Source organism: Pezoporus flaviventris, unplaced genomic scaffold (genome assembly GCF_033815535.1).
Source record: "Pezoporus flaviventris isolate CSIRO_AGI_PZ_B2104156 unplaced genomic scaffold, CSIRO_AGI_Pfla_v1 ptg000045l, whole genome shotgun sequence".
NCBI lineage: Eukaryota > Metazoa > Chordata > Aves > Psittaciformes > Psittacidae > Pezoporus > Pezoporus flaviventris.
In genome coordinates this window covers 3597636-3617117 of record NW_026892593.1, presented here as the reverse complement: position 1 = coordinate 3617117, position 19482 = coordinate 3597636, and the positions used below count along the sequence as shown (strand labels likewise).

Below are 19482 nucleotides of genomic sequence, written 5' to 3'. Positions count from 1 at the left end.
CTAGTTTGAATTCTGCTGAGCCAAGGAACAAATCTGCCCACAAAACAGAGTACAATGATTAAAAAGGAGAATCACAAGTGCAATAGTTGGTGTGTTATTCTGCTGGAGAGCTCATGATGGCTCTTTCCTTACCAGTGATCTGAAAACCACTCTGTCCTGAAACAGCACAAGGCAAACGGGATTCAAAAAAAGACCTTATTCCAACATGATAGACATTGTAAGCTAAGTTCATAATATACACAAAGTAGGGTTACTGGTGTGTGGTTTAGTTTGCAGAATCAGGCACATAATTTAAGTATCTGTATATGTGTATTTATATGTATATACATATGTATGAAGTGTTTCTATCCAAAGTACTATAGCCAATTAATATCTACCACTAAAGCCAACTAAATCTAGAGGGAGAATCAGTAGAACAAATATAGGTATATGCCTCAAGATAACCTGAATAGCCCCATGGGCTCCAGAATCCAAGTTTCGAAATACATTTCACATGAAGACACCAGCATGTAGACATCTTAACTGAAGTAATCTTTCATTTCTTACCCAAGCTGAGGTATTCTTTTTATGAAGAATAGGAAAAGCACACTAGTAACTGTGCAGGTTTTAAACCTTGTTTAGCTCATTTTTGTAATATCAAAGTAAATACAAAAGAATGTGAAAGAAAATATGCAACAGGAAGTGAACCTATCAAAGCCACATATGATAAGTTACAGAAAGGAACATGACACTGGAAGTGGCACCTGGATCAACCAAAGCTCTCGTAACACTACAGATTTAAGTATAATTTAGATTTGAGTAAAGAGCGTTTCCTGATTTCATAAGATGTTCTTCAACATGCCAATCGGTATCAGCCCGATACTGATTAAAGTGATAAAGATTAAAGGTGGATTAAAGATCTCCCCTCAGTTTCCTTTAAACAACTGAAGATATTTGAAAGATATAAACAGCATTTTTTACCTACTTGTAAAAGAAATGCACATCAGGTATTTTGCTTGGAGAGGGAGGAAATATATCTGTCTTGATGCTGATATTTTCCAGCGTTGTTTCAACAGTAGCTCCTGAAGTTTGAGAAGGGGAAAACCAAACCAAAACAAAAAGAACAACCTAAGAATAGATTCCTGTGGGTTTCACATAGAATATTTTCTCAGTCTAAAAGGTTTGGGTCTCAATAGCATTAATGATGTTCTATGCTTTCTCTATTTGAACTAAACTTTGCAGTTTGTCTCATACATTCTGATTTCCTTATATAGACATAATAAAAGAAGAATAAAACTATACTGGTGTAAAAAAAGTTTTATTCTTTTGTATGAGTTTAAACTTATTATGGAATATTACAGAATCAAAGTAATTTATGTTGGGAAAGGATGTAACACCCTGAGCAATCTGCAGTATTATGGGAGAAAAACTGAATGATGCAATGACAAGGTTCAGAAAGATGATGGAGTCATAGCCAAGCCCTGGTGGCACTTTTTGGAATGAACAGGCTGGTGTGTGGGACAGCACATGTTACACAGATCTGCATGGATTTTGGAGAAGAGCTGAAAAAGAGGAAAATTCAAGTAACAAAAGTTCTTAGAGATCCTTCCAACTCCATGAACCAAAGAAGACAGAAAATACTGGAGGTGTACTGCAACATTTCAGAAGAGGGAACTGTATAAATGGGACAGGATGCACCCTTCTAGTGAGGTGAAAAATTCCTAGAATGACAAGAATAAGAGGTAGCAACCAAAAAGTAGTCAGAAGAGGGAAAAAACTGAAGCAAAGAAGTTTTCTGCTTGATCTTGCAACATTTCAGAGAGCCTAGTTGAATTCTTAGGACTTCAACTTGACTTTGGCATTAATTTGAAAGGACAATTCACACATCTGGAAAATCTATGTCTGGTTATAAACCTTTTAGGTGAACATAGTATATAACAAAGGTGACACTTTGCAGTAGACAGTAGTACCTGCAGTAGGACAAGTCAGGGATTTTGAAAGCACATAGATTGTGATAAGGAGGGCTTGTAGGTGAGAAAAGCCTATAGGGCATCACATCAACAGACAGAACAAAATGACCTGTGTTGCAGCAACCATCAGGAGCATGTGCAGAAAGATTTCAGGTTATTGTGGAGAGACCTCTGCTCTGAAAACATACACTGATGTCAGCAAGGATTATGATTTCCTCCCATCAAAGGCATTACATCAAACTTAAATTTGGATTGCAAGACAATAGACAGAGATTAGTTACTCACTAGACTGAAAGATGATAGCTCCCAGGGACCTTATTATATTCAACAAAAGCAATGAGAGTATATTCCCATCCAATATACAGTAATGTAGAAATGGCGTTTCAAAGTGCAGCTTCTCAAAAATAAGAACACTAGAAGCAAAATCAAGTGTGGGGGAAAAAAAAATGTCATTCTTCAGAGGATATTAATGATATAGGTAAGAAGCCACAATGACTCTCTCAAGAATGACGATAGCTTTGACTGAGAGTCCACCTTGAATCAGAACAGCGGTAGAAGAGCAATTCAAATAAAAACACTGGCACAAGCTTAATGGAGGGGGAATAGAGAATCAAATAAAATCTAAAGTTATGAGTGACAGAAAAATGATAATGGATGCTAAAGACTTTGGGGAAAAGCCTGTGCTTGGCAGCATTAGAAAAATTATAAGTTTGGAGCTTTTTTACAAATACTAGAAATAAAAGTACATCTGATGGATAGAAAAGGCAAATTTCAACCTTTTTAAACTGCAGCAACTGTGATAAAGAAAAGGCAGCTTTTCTCTGTATTAGGAAAAAAATAGGACTATCTCCTTGCTTTCCAAGACAATGACTGAACATCTTATTCCCTCAGCAGCAGGAGAGGATATGGCATCTACTTGGTATGTATGCTTACGAACCACCAAACCCATACCTAAAAAATGACCTTTGATAGAGCTTTTAATGATAGTGAAATGTCAGAAGACAGATGGAGAGGGGATATGGTGAGCCAAATTACAATGTGGCTAACATGATGAGGCAAATTAATGGTAACGGTAAGTGGGCTTCAGTTAATGATAGATACATAATGGGTGACAGTCAGCATGAATTTATGAAGAACAGCTCTTGGGCAAATCTGATTGCATTCCTTGGGTGCTGATGAATTTGGCTGCTAAAGAAAACTATGTAAATTTATCAAGTATTTCACTAATTACCACATGAGTTTCTAATTAAAAAGTTAGCAGTGTAATGTCAATTAAAAGCACACTTGGTTATTTAACTAATTATAAAATTATCTGGCCATAGGAAATTGTCATCAAACACAGTGTGTCTCCAGGCTTCTCTAGGCATTGATACTGGAGTCTCAAAATGTAAGATTATCATCACGGATCTGCAAGTAACTATATAATCACAGTTGGTAAAGTGTGTAGATGAGACAAAGAATAAGGAGAACAGGAACAAAATACAAAGCAACTTGGTTCACTTGATAAGATGATCCTAATCCAACCAAACGTATTTCAGGACAGCAACGGATGAAGGCCAGTCCTAAGGAAGACAGATTTTCCCTTGGAAACTGTAACTGAAGAAAGATCTAGAGTAGACACCAGAGCCAAGAAGCCACCATGAAATCCCATGACTCTGGAGATGCTACCCCTGCATGTAAATACAAATATAGAAGTGATTTTTACTACCATTATAGTGAATTAAAGACTGGAATACTATTCTATTTTATGCTCATGCTTCATTAAAATATAACAGCAAGTTACAGAAGCTCCAGAAAGAGCCCCCAAAATTACTCAGATGCTTGAGAGGAATACATGATAGCAAGAGACATAGAAGAACTTGGTCTACTTAGTTTATCAGAAGAGCAGACTGGGGAGGGTGTGATGATTCTAGTACACAAAATTTTTCCCTAAGTAGGAAAATGTGGGTGTGAAATGGAGAAAGAATAACAAGAAGGAAGAGATGAAAACTGAAGCCAGGCAAATTCAAACAAGAAACAAGTCCACTGTAAAACAAAATACAGAGATGGTGTTTGACAAGTGGAAAAGAATACCAATGACTGTGGCAAAGCTTTGCTATCTGGCAGACTTAAAATGCTCTTCCAAAGACGTGCTTTTGTCAAACATGAGTTTCTGGGATCAGTGCCAGGGAGAAAGTACAAACACTCAGTGCCTGTAATGGATAGGTGAGCAGACTAAATGACTTAATTGTCTAATCTGGCCTCAGACTCTGGGAACTTGTGAGCTGGAGCAATGCAAGACTTAATGATGTGCATGGCCCCATGCTGCCCTAAGCCCCCTCCCTCTTTGCTAATTATGTTCCAGCACCAGCTTCTTCTGGAATTGCCTGAGTGGGGTCTTGGCACAGGCAGAAATGCTTGGTCTTATGTGGTTACCACTGTGATTGATCCTGCCCTGCATGAGGTGGGTAGGAAACATGAAAGAAAACCAGTACCTTTTAATTACATTCTCCAGATTTTTGTTCTGGTATTCTATGCACTGTGGGACCCACCAGACCAAACACAGGGAAGAGTGAGTAATACAGGCATGGAAAACAAAGAATGGGGCAGCCCTTACTCCTCTCCTTCAGCCACCAGCTGAACTGAAGCAGCAGCAAAATGCAATCCAAAAGTTCAGATCCAATTGAGGAGCAAAGTGGGACTGAATCCTGGGCTGCCCCTTCACTTTTCCCCTAAGGTAATGCAGCACTACTGAGCCGAGAAGGATTTACACTGCAGCCCTAAATACATGCATGCACATCCATGATTAACAATGAGTAGAACATAAACCATGTACCTAAGAACTGGTCAGCAAGGCTGTTGGACTGCAGAGCCAGGGCTGTTCGGAAACCCTTGCTGTCCGATGGGATGATGGTGGACTGACAGACAAAAGCTCCCACAAAATTGGAAAAGTCTTCTGATTCTGCAACCATGTCCTTCAGAGTAACGTCTGTGATATTGTCAGTGCAAATAGCTGTCTTCTTCCCCTGCGGAAAAAATGGGGGAGCTGTTGGTTGTTGGTAAGACATGAAAAAGTTTGGGAGAGACTGCAAACTTCCTGACTGCAAACTGTATGAGCTTCATTCCTGCACCTTAGGAACAACTTGATGTTTCTAACATGAGAGGGAAAAATTGCAATAATAAATTGTGCCATTGTGAAAGCTCTGATTAATGCCTTGTACAGACTCAGAAACACGGTGTCACCTCAGGTATGTGTCTTATCAGAAACCTCTGCTATGAAGCACTCTTTGTTTATCTTGACAGCATGGTGTTTATTTGCAGAGCATAATAAAATGGCTTGCAAAGGAAAACCATATTTCCCTTGCCTTTAAATAACACACTGTAGAACACCTCTTTATTTGGGTTTTAATCCAGATGAAATAGTTTCAAAGCACAAATGTGTGAAATCCCTAAGCAGATATATAGCCTTCAAGGCTGCATTATTGTCACATGTCAAGACCAGTGCCACAATCTTGAAGCAAGAGCAATGAAAGACAAATCACTAGATTAAGTTCTCCTGACAAAATGCAAAGGACTCACGGCCTCATATCATCGGTAGTACTGTAGAACCATCGTAGCAGTTTGGGAAAATGAAGACCAGATCCACAGAGTAGTAAGCATATCTGTACTTTCGTGGATCTAGTTGTCAGCATCTCTAACCCAGGTAGCACTTAAACACACATTTAAGACTAAAAGCATTCAGAACACTGTAAAGAAATGTGACTACTCATTTGCCTCAACTCAGGCAAGTCTTTTGGTACATGGGAAAGAGACTTCAGAACTTTACAGGGCTGAACATTAATGTAAACTACATGCACTGGCCTCCATGGGACAACACATACAACTGTACTGCTTCGAAACCTCAATTTATGTTTGTGACAATGTGCTCTGGTACAGTCCAAGCCCCAGACAGAAAAATCTTGACTCTGGGGCAGAAACTGTTTGCGCTCATGGACTAAACACATTTTTCCAGCATTTTGCAAGACTGTAATCAAAGTCAGCAATGGGCATCTCGGCCACTGGAAGAGAACAGTGGTGACCAGGGGCTCCTCTAACAGAAGCATCTTCAGCCAAGTCACAAGGGAAACATATGGAAAGAAGTTGGAAAATGAGAGATTCAGACTCTTCACTTGAGTTGTTGGTGGTAGTACAAAAAGCTCAGGGTTGTGACCCAAGTGACTTAATAGCACAAGAACTAAGAAAAGGTAGGGATGTGACAGGGTTTTTCTTTCTGTTCTGGAAAATCACTTGGCTGCACAAAAGTCCTCTTGCACTGCCAAGCAAGATCCAGAGGGAAGTGTCTGCACAGTGTTGGTGACAGCTCAGCCATAGGGGAGTTCTTGTCCTGTCGCAATGTGATCCAACAGAGCATCAGCATAGGCAGCAAACTGGTTAACCCTCAACACCAGCTTAGCTCACCTCATTCCCACACAGGCTGATGTTAAAGAAGTGGAAGAACTTGGTCCCTCGGGAGGTGAAGCTGGGTCCGCTCATCAACGAGCCCACCTGGCTGAGGTTGCTGAAGTTGTAATTCAGGCTCTGATTATCCTTGATGTATGACACTAGGCAGTCGCTGAAGCAGGCAGAGTGGTCCTTCAGAAAAGGAGAAGCATTCATTAAAAAGCAGTTATGGACCAGCAGCAAAGCATTCACTTGCGAGTTAAAGCAAGCAGGGGCAGACAGGACTGCTTTCCTTGTTAAGGATGGAGGGGAACTTCATCCTGTTCCTGTAATTCCCCTTTCCCTTGAGAGAATTCCCATTCCTGTTTCAGTCCCTTGCAATGATATCTCAGGACTAAGCCTGTTCTTTCTGCTTTCCACTGCCTTAACCAAGAAAATGCAGAGTTTCTTGCTTTTTCTTGTTGTGCACACTTTTAGACTCCAAATGTCCCAGCTTAAAGCCCTGTAGATAGAACAGGACACAGCCTCAGTTACACTTGCATCTTGAAAAGAAAACACAAGAAATAGATCAAGAAACAGGGACAGAATATGAACCTAGCTGAAGATAGGCAGAATACAAACAAATTGAAGCAGTTATTCAAGTCTCTGTGCAGCTTCTTGCCAAAGGATGCTGCTCACAATAAATGTTTACCTAGACTTAAAGGCAATTTCATATATGAAGAACATGTTAAAGGTTTCTAAAGGCATAGAAAAATCATCCAGCTGAGGAAGTTCCTTTAGTTTAAAACAGCGGGAATCTGGGACAGTTTTGGGTGGAAGTAATGTATGTTTGCCCTGTTCTTACACTGTCCCCAGTACAGCTTCTTAAAATGAGAGGTTTTGAGGCGATGTAGTCATTTTATCTTCTTATTGCATATTTAGAAGCAGAAATTAGACTAAAGACATATTTGGAAGAGTGGGATCATTGCTTATAATTATACTCCAATGCTCGCAAGGCACATACCTGCAGCAAAGCACTAAAACTGGCTCTTTGGGTGTTATATCCCAATAAACCCTGCCTGTCCATCACTCAGAGACACCTGGTTTCCATACCTTGGTGCTCTTGCTGCCAGGCCCACATGGGATGCAGGCCTCCCTGCCGTAGACCTGGTGGATGGACAGGAAGGTGTTGGCCGGACACTCCTTGCACTGGCTGGTCTCCTTCTCGATGTAGTGTCCCGGCGGGCAGGGCACACAGGATGAACCAGACTGCTCAGAGCCCAGCGCACAGGCCCGGCAAGAGGAGGCGACTCCATCCACTGCATTGGTCACTGTGATGGAGTAGATCTTTGCCATGTCATTGATGAACTGTCTGCTCTGGAACAAGAGCCAAGGAGACCAGACTGGTGTCATCATGCCATTGCATTTGGACGCTAGCCACAGCTCTGCGCACCAGCACATCAATTCGGGGATTGACCTAAGCATACATCTGTCTTTCAACATGGATGGTGTATCCGTAGCTGCCTCCCAAGGGCAGCCACTTGTCCCTTACAAGAAGCCTGTGAGCTTCAATGGAGGGCAAAAGCTCTGGCAGTGAATGTCCAAGGAAAGCTGTGCTGTAAAAGCCCTGTACATAAAGAAGCACTTACATCTTGGCCCTCGTTTATTCTCTGAAAGGCCCAGGTGAACGTGAAGGAAGCATTTTTGGAGATGATGTGAGTGTAGGATTGTTTCTCTTTACTTCTTTCCCATGATTCCACCACATTGGTATTTTTTCGATTAATATCCTATAAAATGGACATACATTTAAACCAAAAAAAAAGTGTGGTCATACAACAATAAACACCAGTGGTTTATAACATAGAGATTAATATATATCTAAAGGACTTTACAATTACATTTAACATTTAATAAAGGAGAGAAAACATGTTTATTCTGTTTTCCACCACTGCTGATTTTTCAATTGAGAATGGTTGTCTTTTCCAAAAGATGCTGCACTTCACACTACAGTCAAGTTCAAAATCCTATAGCAGGTTATAAATGTTAAGAGGACAGATTCAGCACAGTGGTTCTTTCAGATTTGAAATTCTATTTCTGTATAAAAGTTGTGGGTACCAGAGCACAGACAGGGAAGGCCAAAATTCAAAGAAAAAATGTAGTTTCTGCTGTCTTCTGATACGCACTTTGTTGGTATCTCCCGGCAAACAAAACTGAAGGCAGTAAGACAGTGTCAAAATTTACACAAGAGAAACCTGTTCAATCTATGTTTGTATTTCTTCATCAGCGGTAAATGTTCCAGTGAAAGATGTTTTTCCTTTAAAAGAGATTCCTTTACTTTAGCAGTAAAGGCTACCTCATTTCCTCAATTCTCTTTAAGTTAATAACAGATTCCTTTGAAATACCACTCCATACAAAAAAGGACCAGCTTCTTTTTGCAATGGAAGGGGCAGGAGAGCCACTGCTGATCCAGTTACCATCCTCAGCTGTTGGACTTTCAATTAGCAGATGAGGAAAGTAAAAACAATGGCACTTTGCCTGTCTGATACCTGAAGTCATTCCCAGGATCAAGTTTAAATATCCAAATTATCTGTTTTGCATCCCTCTGCCCCTTATCTTGACTTGCAACTCTATTACCAGAGCTATTTTGACTGCACAAGAGACACTGAGAATTCTTTCAGTTGGTTTAAAAGAGGAAAATTTGGCTCTTTGGTGTCCAATTATTTCTTTTAAGATAAACAGATAACCAGGAATGGTTCACAATTCACATGGTGGAGCAATTTACTGGATCACTCATTAAATCCTTCCTGCAAGGGCACTACAGATGTTAAATTAATGTCATGCTTTATCTTAATCATAATAAATTGAGTACAACTAATCACGCCTATGTAGAGGTATTAAAGTGACATGGAATACCAGGCTCAGTCCTCAGTCATGGAGAGAGCTCTCACTTACCGCCATAAAGTACAGCACACAATCTGCTGAGCAGATGGTCTCAAAAATGAAAGTAATCCGTCCTAGTTCTGACCCTGTTGCTCCTGTCACTGATGTTGGAGGTCTGTTTAACAGAGAAGGAACAAAGCATTTACAAGGTGCTCTCTAGACAGGCTGCAGTCAATCCTTCAAATTGCTTTTCATACAGTGAGGAAACCATCAAAGTCTTGTCGCATAAAACCTGCTCTTGCAGAACTGCGGAGGGCAGTTTTGCACAGTGACTCTGCACTGGGTTATTTTTTAAGTATCTGAATTCCTAATGGTACAGTTCCCTCTATGTAACCAAACCCAAATTTGACCATACTGGGAGAAGGTCTTATTGCTTAAGTGCATTACATGGTTTAAGGGATTTACATCATTTAATTCATAGAAACATGGAATCATAGAACGGTTTGGGTTGGAAGGGACCTTAAAGCTCATCCAGTTCCAACTCTCTGCCATGGGCAGGGACACCTTCCACTAGAGCAGGTTGCTCCAAGCCCCATCCAACCTGGCCTTGAGCACTGCCAGGGATGGGGCAGCCACAGCTTCTCTGGGCACCCTGTGCCAGTGCCTCAGCACCCTCACAGGGAAGAGCTTCTGCCCTATATTTCATCTGAATCTCCCTTCTGTCAGTTTAAAGCCATTCCCCCTTGTCCGCTCTCCATTGGTGGGAGACACTTCCAGGAGTTTCATGCAAACCAGAAGTATTCAGGGTGGTCCCCTGAAAGCACTAAACAGTAAACCTAAACTGAGACATGCTGAGCTTCTCTGCAGATATGTTTCTTAATTCTCTTTTATTTTAACTGCAGTTTGTTCATACTGTAACATAAAAAGCAGCGTTTACTCATTCAGTGTAAGAAGTCACAACCCCCCTCAGCTGAGATTCGGCAAAGGAAGGGTGAGGTTCATTTTGCCATACTTTACCTGTCTTAACATTTGGCACCTGGTCTGAGCTAGGAGTCTAAGTTCACTCTTGACAAAGACACACAAACATCTCAAGCAGCTGGTTCATCCTGCCTGAGGGTGCAGGAGAGGTGGGATGTCCTGTTTTCTTGCATCTCTTCAGTGGCTCCAAGGGGAGCACAAACTGTGCAGGCTGCCCAGAGCCACAGTGCAGGGCAACTTGGGTTTATGTAGAATACCTTCACGGCAGGCACCACTGTACACCTCATGCCAAGTTTACGTGATTACTTTGGGATAATGTAGAAATAGAGGGATAGGAATATCTTTTCTTAGTTTCCAGATAGCCAGCCGGCTGGCATCTCAGACTGAAGCAAACGCTGCTAAAACCAAGGGACACAGGAATAAAATCCAAGTTTCCTCTTGCTTCTCACTCAGGACATCATTGCACTCCAGAATGGAAAACTCGGTACATTCCAGGGGTAATGTGAAATAGGTTCAAGAGACAGAGATAAATGAGAAATGGATGAAAACCAAAAATCCTGTTCCTTACTTAAATCCTGGGATGTGCAGGTTCAAGATAAGATAGTCATTGTCAGAGCCTCCTGCCCCACTCTGGATGTGATCACCAGCCACCTCCCAACCTTCACAGGACATAAGAAAAGAAAAAATAATCAAGAAATGGAAGGTTTCTGGCTCATATGGAAAAAAAAATTCTCTGTTACCATACTTTTTTAAGCAATTCAGTACTTTAGTACATTTTAAAGATGCCTGGTATAAACTATAATGCAATATAATAATGCTTTTGAATGAAAAGTTTTAGCAATTGTATGAATTGCTGATTTTATAGGCAACTATCACCTTGAAATCAGCAAAGCAATTGAAATTCCCTGACCCATGCTGTGCAGCTCAAAGGGGATGATCCATCTGATCTCTTCCAGCCTTAAAACAGATGAATCAATGAATCTATGTGTTAAACATTAAGCATATACTGCAGTGCTCCTCTACTCAACATGCATAATGGAAAGCTTGAGCTACAACAGACTGAGAAGGCGGATCAGCCTAAGGAAAATCCTTCAGAGAAGTCCTGAATGGGATTCTTCTCACCAGTGAGCAGTGACTGCTCTCTGCTGCTATTTTAGCACATATGCAGAGAGAAAGCTTTGAGAGCTGAACAAAATAACCACGGACTTTAATCAAGTTTTCCAAAAGAATCATGTATGACTTCAATGGGCACAGTTATCAAAAAGCATAAAAGGAGATAAACTAGAGAGAAGTCATATATCTGTGAGGCTTTTACAATGGGGATATTTAGATGTATCAAAGTCTATAGTAGGGTAGGTCCTTAGCTGAGGGGACTTCATATATGCTGCAGCTTCTGCCCTCTTCTGGTATTCAAGAGATTTTTTTGTTTCTTTGTGATAATGGGACATTGCTTCCTAAGGGAAGTTTTAAGCTTGGTGCAATTAGAGAAATGGGGGGCAACTGTGTTCTGTGACTTGCACAGCAAAAAGCACACTCATTTTGATGGGTGCTCCACTGCAACACAATCAGCGCAGGAGAAAGGCACATAACAACACAGGGCGTTTGGCTCACCATTCATCCCATCGCACTTTGAGTTGCCAACATTAAAGCAAGATGTCTTCATGTTGCCTGGCAGGATGTTCCACCACTTGTACTCAAACCCAAGAGCTGGTTCAGTTCCAGCAGGGCAGGCTTTGCACTCTACAGGACGAAGGGTCAGAAACAGAAAGTCACACAGCCAAAGCACATCTCAAAGTATGTTTAAAGAACACAGATATCACTTCTTTACCCTCTGGTGCAAGTAGTAAGCAAAAAAAAAATAATAAATTCCTTTATAATTAAACAAAGACTTATTAGCAGCAGAGGAGTGGAAACAAGACCAGCATTTTATAAACTGTGCATCGTATCTTTGTGGTAAGTAATCTGCAACTGATGCCCTAAGCAACACTTCCCTTTTAACAGCTTCAGCTGCAGGTTTGATCATACTGGTAAACGAGTGTTCACACAAAATGCTGTAGGTGGCCACTGGGCAAACACATCTCAGAATCAACAAGCCAGGTTTTAGGCTAGAGAATGCTGCCAGCGTACTCATGTGACAGTGCTTAAAATGAGGTTTTACAGAGAAGAACTTGGCATGGACAGGAGAATGGGTGAGGAAGAATTACTGACTGTAAAAGTTCTGATTCCCTTCTCAGAATCCCTTAAAATAACCCTCAGGATGTTTTTATCAGCCAAGAAATGCATTCAAAGCACAGCAGGTCATCTTAGAGCAGCAACCCCTGATAAGAATGGACTTCAGAGAGAAAACAGATATCCAGCTCCCTCTCTTCAATGTTATTTAATATTTTACACAAAATGAACTCTGGCTTATGATGCTGTGTCATTAAGCTAAGTCACAAGTAAGCAAACAACTGATCCTGGGGACACAAGAGGGGTTTTTTTTTGGGCTCCTACCCTGTGTCCCATCTGAAAATGTGCCTGGTGGGCAAGGAGTGCAGGAAGAGGAGGCATTGCTGTAAAAGCCAGGATTGCAGGGTGGACAATCCTTCCTCTCTCCGGAAGGAGGGAGGGTCAGTGCATCAGGGAGATCCTCTCTGCAGATCTTGGGTTCAATCCATTTGTACATGATCTGAGTCTGGAAGGAGAAGACACTGAGCTCAGACAGTGTGCTATGAAGCTTGAGGACTTGATGCACCAATCAAGGTCCCCATTGTAAATAAAATTAGGGTATTCCCAGTGTTTTAGGCCAAAACCAGACTTTGTACATCCAGGGTACACTCAAGATATCAGACCTTAAAAGCAAAGCAAAAATGTGAAGCTTTAAACAATTACTACTCTTCATTCTTATTTATCTTTTGGATTTTCCCATGAAAATATTTCTGAGGAATGTCAGATAAATAATTCTAACATCTGCATAAGAAATCTCTGCGTTTTATCCACAGGAACCCAAAACATAACTGCATTCTAAAATCCCTTTATTGGGAATGAACCTTTTAGCACAGAACACCACAAGTTTTGCATTTTTTTCTCCATATTGGCATGTTCTTTGACAAGTTCTCAATTTCTCTCCAGCCATTTTCACTACTGAGAAAAGGCCAAAACCACACAGGAGCTCTCTCAACCCTGTTCTAGTACCTCCACAGCACATAAGGAGTTTAAGAACACTTACATGAGTCAGTCCTCAGCATTACTACACACAACACTGTCACCTCTCTGTCATTACCTTTGTCTCAGGAGCCAAGTTTTCTGTCTTAGGTGAGAGGTATCACCTGTAAAGTTGAGTTTAAAATTTCATCTGATTTTGGGTTTATCACTGAAAGCTTTTAATAACTCAAGGTAAAAATAAGACGAGTTCAAGAGCCAAGAAACCCAACTGGCTGGACTTTAACCTGGTAGAACTCCTGCTCTGGAATCTGCTTTGGTCTCAGCAGCAGTCAGGGACCCTTGAGGCCAGAGGCAAAGGTACAGAACTTGGAGAGGAGATTTGACCTTATGAATCTGATACAGGGCCCTAAGCACATGAACCTGCCATGCTGGGCATGAAGTGCTTGCGCCCAAGGTTAGCCCTGTGATAACACAGAGCTGTTCAGGAGGTATTGATCGTCTTTGAAACTGCTTGAAGAAAAGCTGAAAGGAGCCTCAGTGCAGGCTCTGCCCTCAGCTCCCGAGAGCTGCAACTAAGCAGAGGCTCTCACCCTTTGTCCCTGCTTGCACTGTGTTGCAACCAGGTCATGTACCTTGGTTGACCCACATCCTAACTGACCCATGGGCTTGATGTCCCAGCTTGACATGGGTCAAGCTTCATTACTATGGACTTGTCTGAGGGCAACCTTGGCTGAATGTAGGTCTGCTTTGATCAGGTACTGTGGGACTGCTCCTGCTGTCAGAGTGGCATCTGCCCTTTATGGACCCTTGCTGCTCCTGGACACTTAGAGGATTTTCTGGAGTATTGCTCCAGAAATGCTACAGCAGCATAAGGGTGCACATCACTTCAAGTAAAAAGGCCCAAGAGCTGACAAAGTACCTGTGTGGCTGCCCAGAGCCCAGACATACATGTTAAAGCAATCCTACTGCATCTGAGCAGAGAGGAAAGGGTCAGAGAGTGTCCATAGCCACACAAGTGAGGGTTTCTAAGACTAGTATTTTCAGTGCAGTAGGTCAAATAAAGCCAACAGGAGTCCAGAGCCTGAATCTCCTGAGGCCCCTTCTATACATGGAGTGGGGCAGCAGGAAGGAGACAGCAATCTTAACTCCAGTAAAAAACGTGGCTAATTTTAGTGAGCCATGGATCAATAGGCCTTTAGGTTGGAGCTTTGTGGCCACTATTCCCCTGAAGATGAGCTGCAGAGTCAGGGCTTCTCATTGAGCTGCATCATGTGGAGAGATGGCTGGGGAGTACAGCAAACCTGGACCACTCTCCAGAGGTGCAGAGCACTAAATGGTGAAAGCAGTCCTGAAACCCCAACTAGTATCTATGTGTTTATAGCGTATGTTGTTGCGACTGGAAGATAAAGGGTGTCTGCAGAAAGACACACTTTGTATTCTGATGATGCCCATCTCTAAGGGAAAGGCCACAGAGGAGGAAAGAAGAGGGTCAACAGTAGGAACCTATTCAATGCCAGGAAGCTTTGAATTGCACAGAGCAGTGACAGGGAAATCCACAGGAGGCTGCAATTAAAGCATTACCTGGGGGTGTAGCATTGAACATTGCTGCTAATTACAGGCAATTAACAGAGCAAGAATCAGTGAGTCAAGACCAAGATGTACAGGCTGCCAGCTCTGGGGCTAAACTCACTGATGCTTCGTTATTAAAGCACATGAACTGCCTGACCAGGAAACTCCAAAATACTCCATCTTGCCAGCAAATATAGGCAAGCAACCTACACGGGCTATGGTTTCTGACTACTTGCCACCCCATCTAGATCTAAGAGAGATCAGAAATGGAAGAAAAGAGGCCCGAGTAGGTGTCCACACCTCTGTGGGCTCCACATCCCAATAAGTAGATCCTTCATTCAAATCACACCAAAATTCCCATTTGCCTGCTGGCACAAAGGGCAGATAGCTCCAAAGCCAGGCTGCTCCACTAGCAGGCTCCTCTATGAGAGTCCCAGTGGATCCAAGATCTCTGGATGAAACAATCTACTGAAAGTCCAGATGTTTCAAGGCACCCCATGAGGCAAGCATGCTATTAGCAGCAAGCGCTGCTGCTGCACACAAATACTCCCAGGCTATGTATATACCATTATTTCTTTGATGCTAAAATTAAGGGACATGATACTCATCATAACTCTGCAGCCAAACACTCTTCCACCTAAAACAGGTAATAATCATGTCCAATGCTCCTGTGCCACGGTAGCACCTGAAACATGCCTGGCCATTGCTGGCACAGGGCAAGTTGTCACAAGCCTGTGACACATACACCAGGAAACCACTAAACTATAGGGCTTATTCTGGGACAGTGCTTCACCCTGTGCTCTAACCCTGGCTTTTTTTGGTGTGGAGGTAGCACCAGTGACCCACTTAGATTAATCACAAATGCAAGGAGCTTAGCACTTCACAACAGCGGATCCCTTAAGCAGACCCATGACAGGCAGATTCTTACAGACGAATAAATAATGCAGAGAAGGCAGCTAAAGGACAAGCCCAAAGCCTCAGAGAGATTCAATGCTGGAAGCAAAACTGAGAAAGCAGTTGTGAGTTTCCTAGAAACCCTGCCTTGCTTTCAAATCAAGAGATCACAGCTCAATGAGCTTAAAAGTAGGATCATGCCTTCTACTTACTTTTCCTTCCTTATCACACGGAGTATGGATCTGGAAAAAGTCTTTGTTTGTGCATGGGGGACGTTCTATACATGCACTGGATCCCTCATCTAAAAGGAAAGGATGAGGAAAGGGATGTTACTTAATGGAGTCCACATGAACCTTCCACTGAACTGCAGTGGGAAAGCAGGGAACATACCAGCTATGCTTGTGCTGTCACACTGAAATTCATTGATTTGGTACAATCAGGGACTCACCCAAATCCTCACTCCACCCCTTCACCTTCTACCAGTAATTTGTGTTGTTTGCCAAGCATGGGAGTATGTTCTCACTTGATAAGGAACAAAACCACTTTAACCTATTAGAAACTTCCTTACAACACTGGCCCAATTTTTCCTTGCCCTGGCTATTTTTGCAGCATTTCCATGTTGAGCACAGGCACAGGTCCCCAAGCATTTGCCATAATCTGAGTCAGTAGCTGATTCTTCAGAGCCTTTCTCATGAAACAACTACAAGGAAAAAAACTAAAGACATTTTGACCATGAAAAATGGATTATGTCCATGTTATTTGGTGATCACCAGCTAACCACAGCTGGGAATGGAGAGGACTTTGGGGACTAGAATTTTCAACTAGATTGCCACATCTTCCAACCACTCAGGAGGCAGGGACAAGCCAGGAAAGGATCTGGAAAGGAGATCCCTTGAAACATGACAAGTGTGAAAGCAGCGATGAAGCCAATTCAGGTCATTGCCAACGGATAACACAGATTACCACGAGAGGGCACAGCATGACTATTATTATCCTGCAGAAGACCTGTTCCATTCAAGGTCATAGAGCTCTCCATCCCTTCACGTTACTAGAGATTAGCTGAGCCAAGATAGGCTATGGCCCATTATATATATTTGTGCCCTCTACTGGTGCCCTTTGCCAACTGGAGACTAAATCTGATTGTTGGATAAAAGCATTCTCACTCTGCACATAGAAACAGCATGTAGAATCATAAAATCATAGGATAGTTAAGGCTGGAAAGGACCTTAAGATGCTCTCCTGGTTTTGCTTAACCCATCTGATTTATGTACCTGCATAATACATTTCTTCTTTACATTTGGTGCATTCTTTAGCTCCTTTCTCAGAATAAGTGTTTCTCGGACACACCTGGCAGCCAGATGAACCTGGTTTGTCACTGAAGGTACCAGGCTTGCATGCGAAGCATTCAGATGTATATGCAACTCCTGTAAGATAAATTACAGGTAAAGCACTGAAATAGGAGTATGCTCTGTAACTACTGCCCACCTGTTTATGGAGGAAAGCAAGCCAGCTGCATAGCACAGCTTCAAAATCACAGACTTTCACGACTCCCTTTAGACACTTTGGCTTTGCTGACTCATAATGTAGGTCTTTGCTCCTCAATGCAAGCCTGACCCATGTAAGAACCTTATATGACATTCCCAACTTTGATTACACACAGGACCAAAACAGCAATCCCAGATTAATTAAATTCTTTAAATAGTAATTTAACAGTCACTTTTATGACATATTTTTATATATCCATATATCACTGTTGAGAGGCTTACCAATAAGCATGGTTTTTCTATACTAAAGAAAACTGGTGCATTCTTTTTCCTCTATTTATTTGCTAAGCCAGTCTTCTCCAGTAGAAGGCACCATTTACCAGTTAAATTATCTTCTAGCCTTATGCCTGAAACTGAAGTTTTGCTGTTCTTTTTTCTACACTTTAGAGGACAAGACAGAGGACAAGGGGCTTAAAAAAAGACACTCTGGTACTGTAGGCACTCCAGTAGAAATAGTATTTAGCAAACACTGTGATGAAAGAACAAGATAAGACCTTAAAGGCAAATATCACTTACCTTCAATTGTGATGTTTTTCACCAGAACTGGTTTTACTACTTTGGACCCCATGAGAATCCCTGTTGTTCTCCAGTATAATATATTGCTACCCGATTTCAGAGATACCTGCAACAACACCCACAGCAGTTAGCAGACATCCCCTCACCAAGAAGCTGTTTTATTTCTTACTTCCATTACTCAGATTTCTTGCATCCTAGCAGCAATCCTGGCTTTTCCTAAGCTGCTTAGTGAGTCAAGAAGTAATGGGAAGACAGCTAGGCAGATGCTGCAGAGACATTGAGGAGTGTGAAAGTGTGCTTTATAAAGGAGCTTCTCAACACCCCAGTTTTGTGGAAAAACACCAAGAGCTGTTTCTGACCTTGCTGTGAGCAGAACTGGGAAAAAGCTGTTCCTGCTTTTATCCAGCTACCCCTGGCACTCAGGAGCTTTAATCTTTAGCTTTATGTTCAGAAACAGCAAATCAGTTTGTTTTTAAAGCCTTGAGATACACTTTTATAAAGAAACCCAACTCGACCCAAAGTTCAAAATTCCAGTTTATAAGCTTTATAAAGGTCTGCCTGCATCTAACACCACAGCATCATGATCAGTCAGCCAGGCACAAACCACAAATCTCCCCAGCAGCAGTCCCATCCTTCCTGCTCACTTCTGACCCTGAACAGCATATAAGATGCAGAGAATAACCCAGTTTCCAACTGCCTTGACCTACTTGTCTTGACAGCGTGATTCAGCAAGTGGCTGCATGATTCCTGGGCTGCACAGGAAGGGTAGTGGATTGGTGGCACTATGGCTGGGATAAGGATCAGGAAGAAGGTAGGACCACTTCTTCCAGCAGCACTGCTGCTGCCCATTGGCTTCTGTAACCTCAGTATCACTCTATTCACTGTAAGAAGCAGGTTCACCAAGATCCTGCCTGGCCTGCAAAGCTGTGCCGTATCTACTAGTCCAGTACAAGATGCCTACTGCCAACACAGTGATACTGGCCTGAAGGTCCTGTGTTTTCATACAAGGAGAGGGATAAACTGTTCTAGCATAAGGGTTCAGGATAATGAGATTTACATCAGGCCTGGCAGGACCACAGGTTTTGTTCACTCATAATACAGTCCAAAAAAATCAGCAAAGTGGAAATATAGCATGTTGCAACTTCCACTCCCTAAACAGCTACTATCCATGGGGGCTGGGTTACCACAGGTAACAGCAGAACTGGGACCGTATTGAACCAAACATCTCATTATGTGGTGTAGAGATACCCAATATCAGCTCTGGTGAGCAGGACCAAGATGCTGAAAGCAAGGGCTGAAGTAGCTGGAAAACTGGGCTCAGAGAAGTCACCGTGACATGACTTGCAGTGCAGAAAAAAGCCTTGAGGAGAGACAGAACATGCATCTCACCTGGGTCATGCGTCTACATTTCATCCAGGCATCCAAGCAACCCTCATAGCCAATAGAACATCCCAGATGATGATACCAGATGGCATCATCGCCCATGCAGACAGTGTTACACCTCTCAGTTCACCGAAGTTGATGCCCTGGCCTTGGATCTACCTCTCAACCTGTGTCACTCACCTCTCCTCACCCAGCTCTCCTGCTTCCTGATGTGACTCTCATGGGTT

At 42.2% G+C, this 19482-nt stretch overlaps 1 protein-coding gene across 1 annotated transcript in view; it reads right to left on the bottom strand.

The window, feature by feature from the left end:
• The window catches only part of ELAPOR2 (endosome-lysosome associated apoptosis and autophagy regulator family member 2), a 103678-nt gene that overhangs the window by 13564 nt on the left and 70632 nt on the right, over window positions 1-19482 (bottom strand). The window contains exons 6-17 of the mRNA XM_061467266.1: window positions 17873-17978; window positions 17084-17236; window positions 16025-16113; window positions 12699-12879; window positions 11817-11945; window positions 10774-10864; window positions 9300-9402; window positions 7997-8134; window positions 7461-7724; window positions 6387-6560; window positions 4765-4954; window positions 965-1061 (exon numbers count right to left, since the gene is read on the bottom strand). Coding sequence (XP_061323250.1) covers window positions 965-1061; window positions 4765-4954; window positions 6387-6560; window positions 7461-7724; window positions 7997-8134; window positions 9300-9402; window positions 10774-10864; window positions 11817-11945; window positions 12699-12879; window positions 16025-16113; window positions 17084-17236; window positions 17873-17978 — 1715 coding nt within the window. The remainder of the gene's footprint in view (window positions 1-964; window positions 1062-4764; window positions 4955-6386; window positions 6561-7460; window positions 7725-7996; window positions 8135-9299; window positions 9403-10773; window positions 10865-11816; window positions 11946-12698; window positions 12880-16024; window positions 16114-17083; window positions 17237-17872; window positions 17979-19482) is intronic.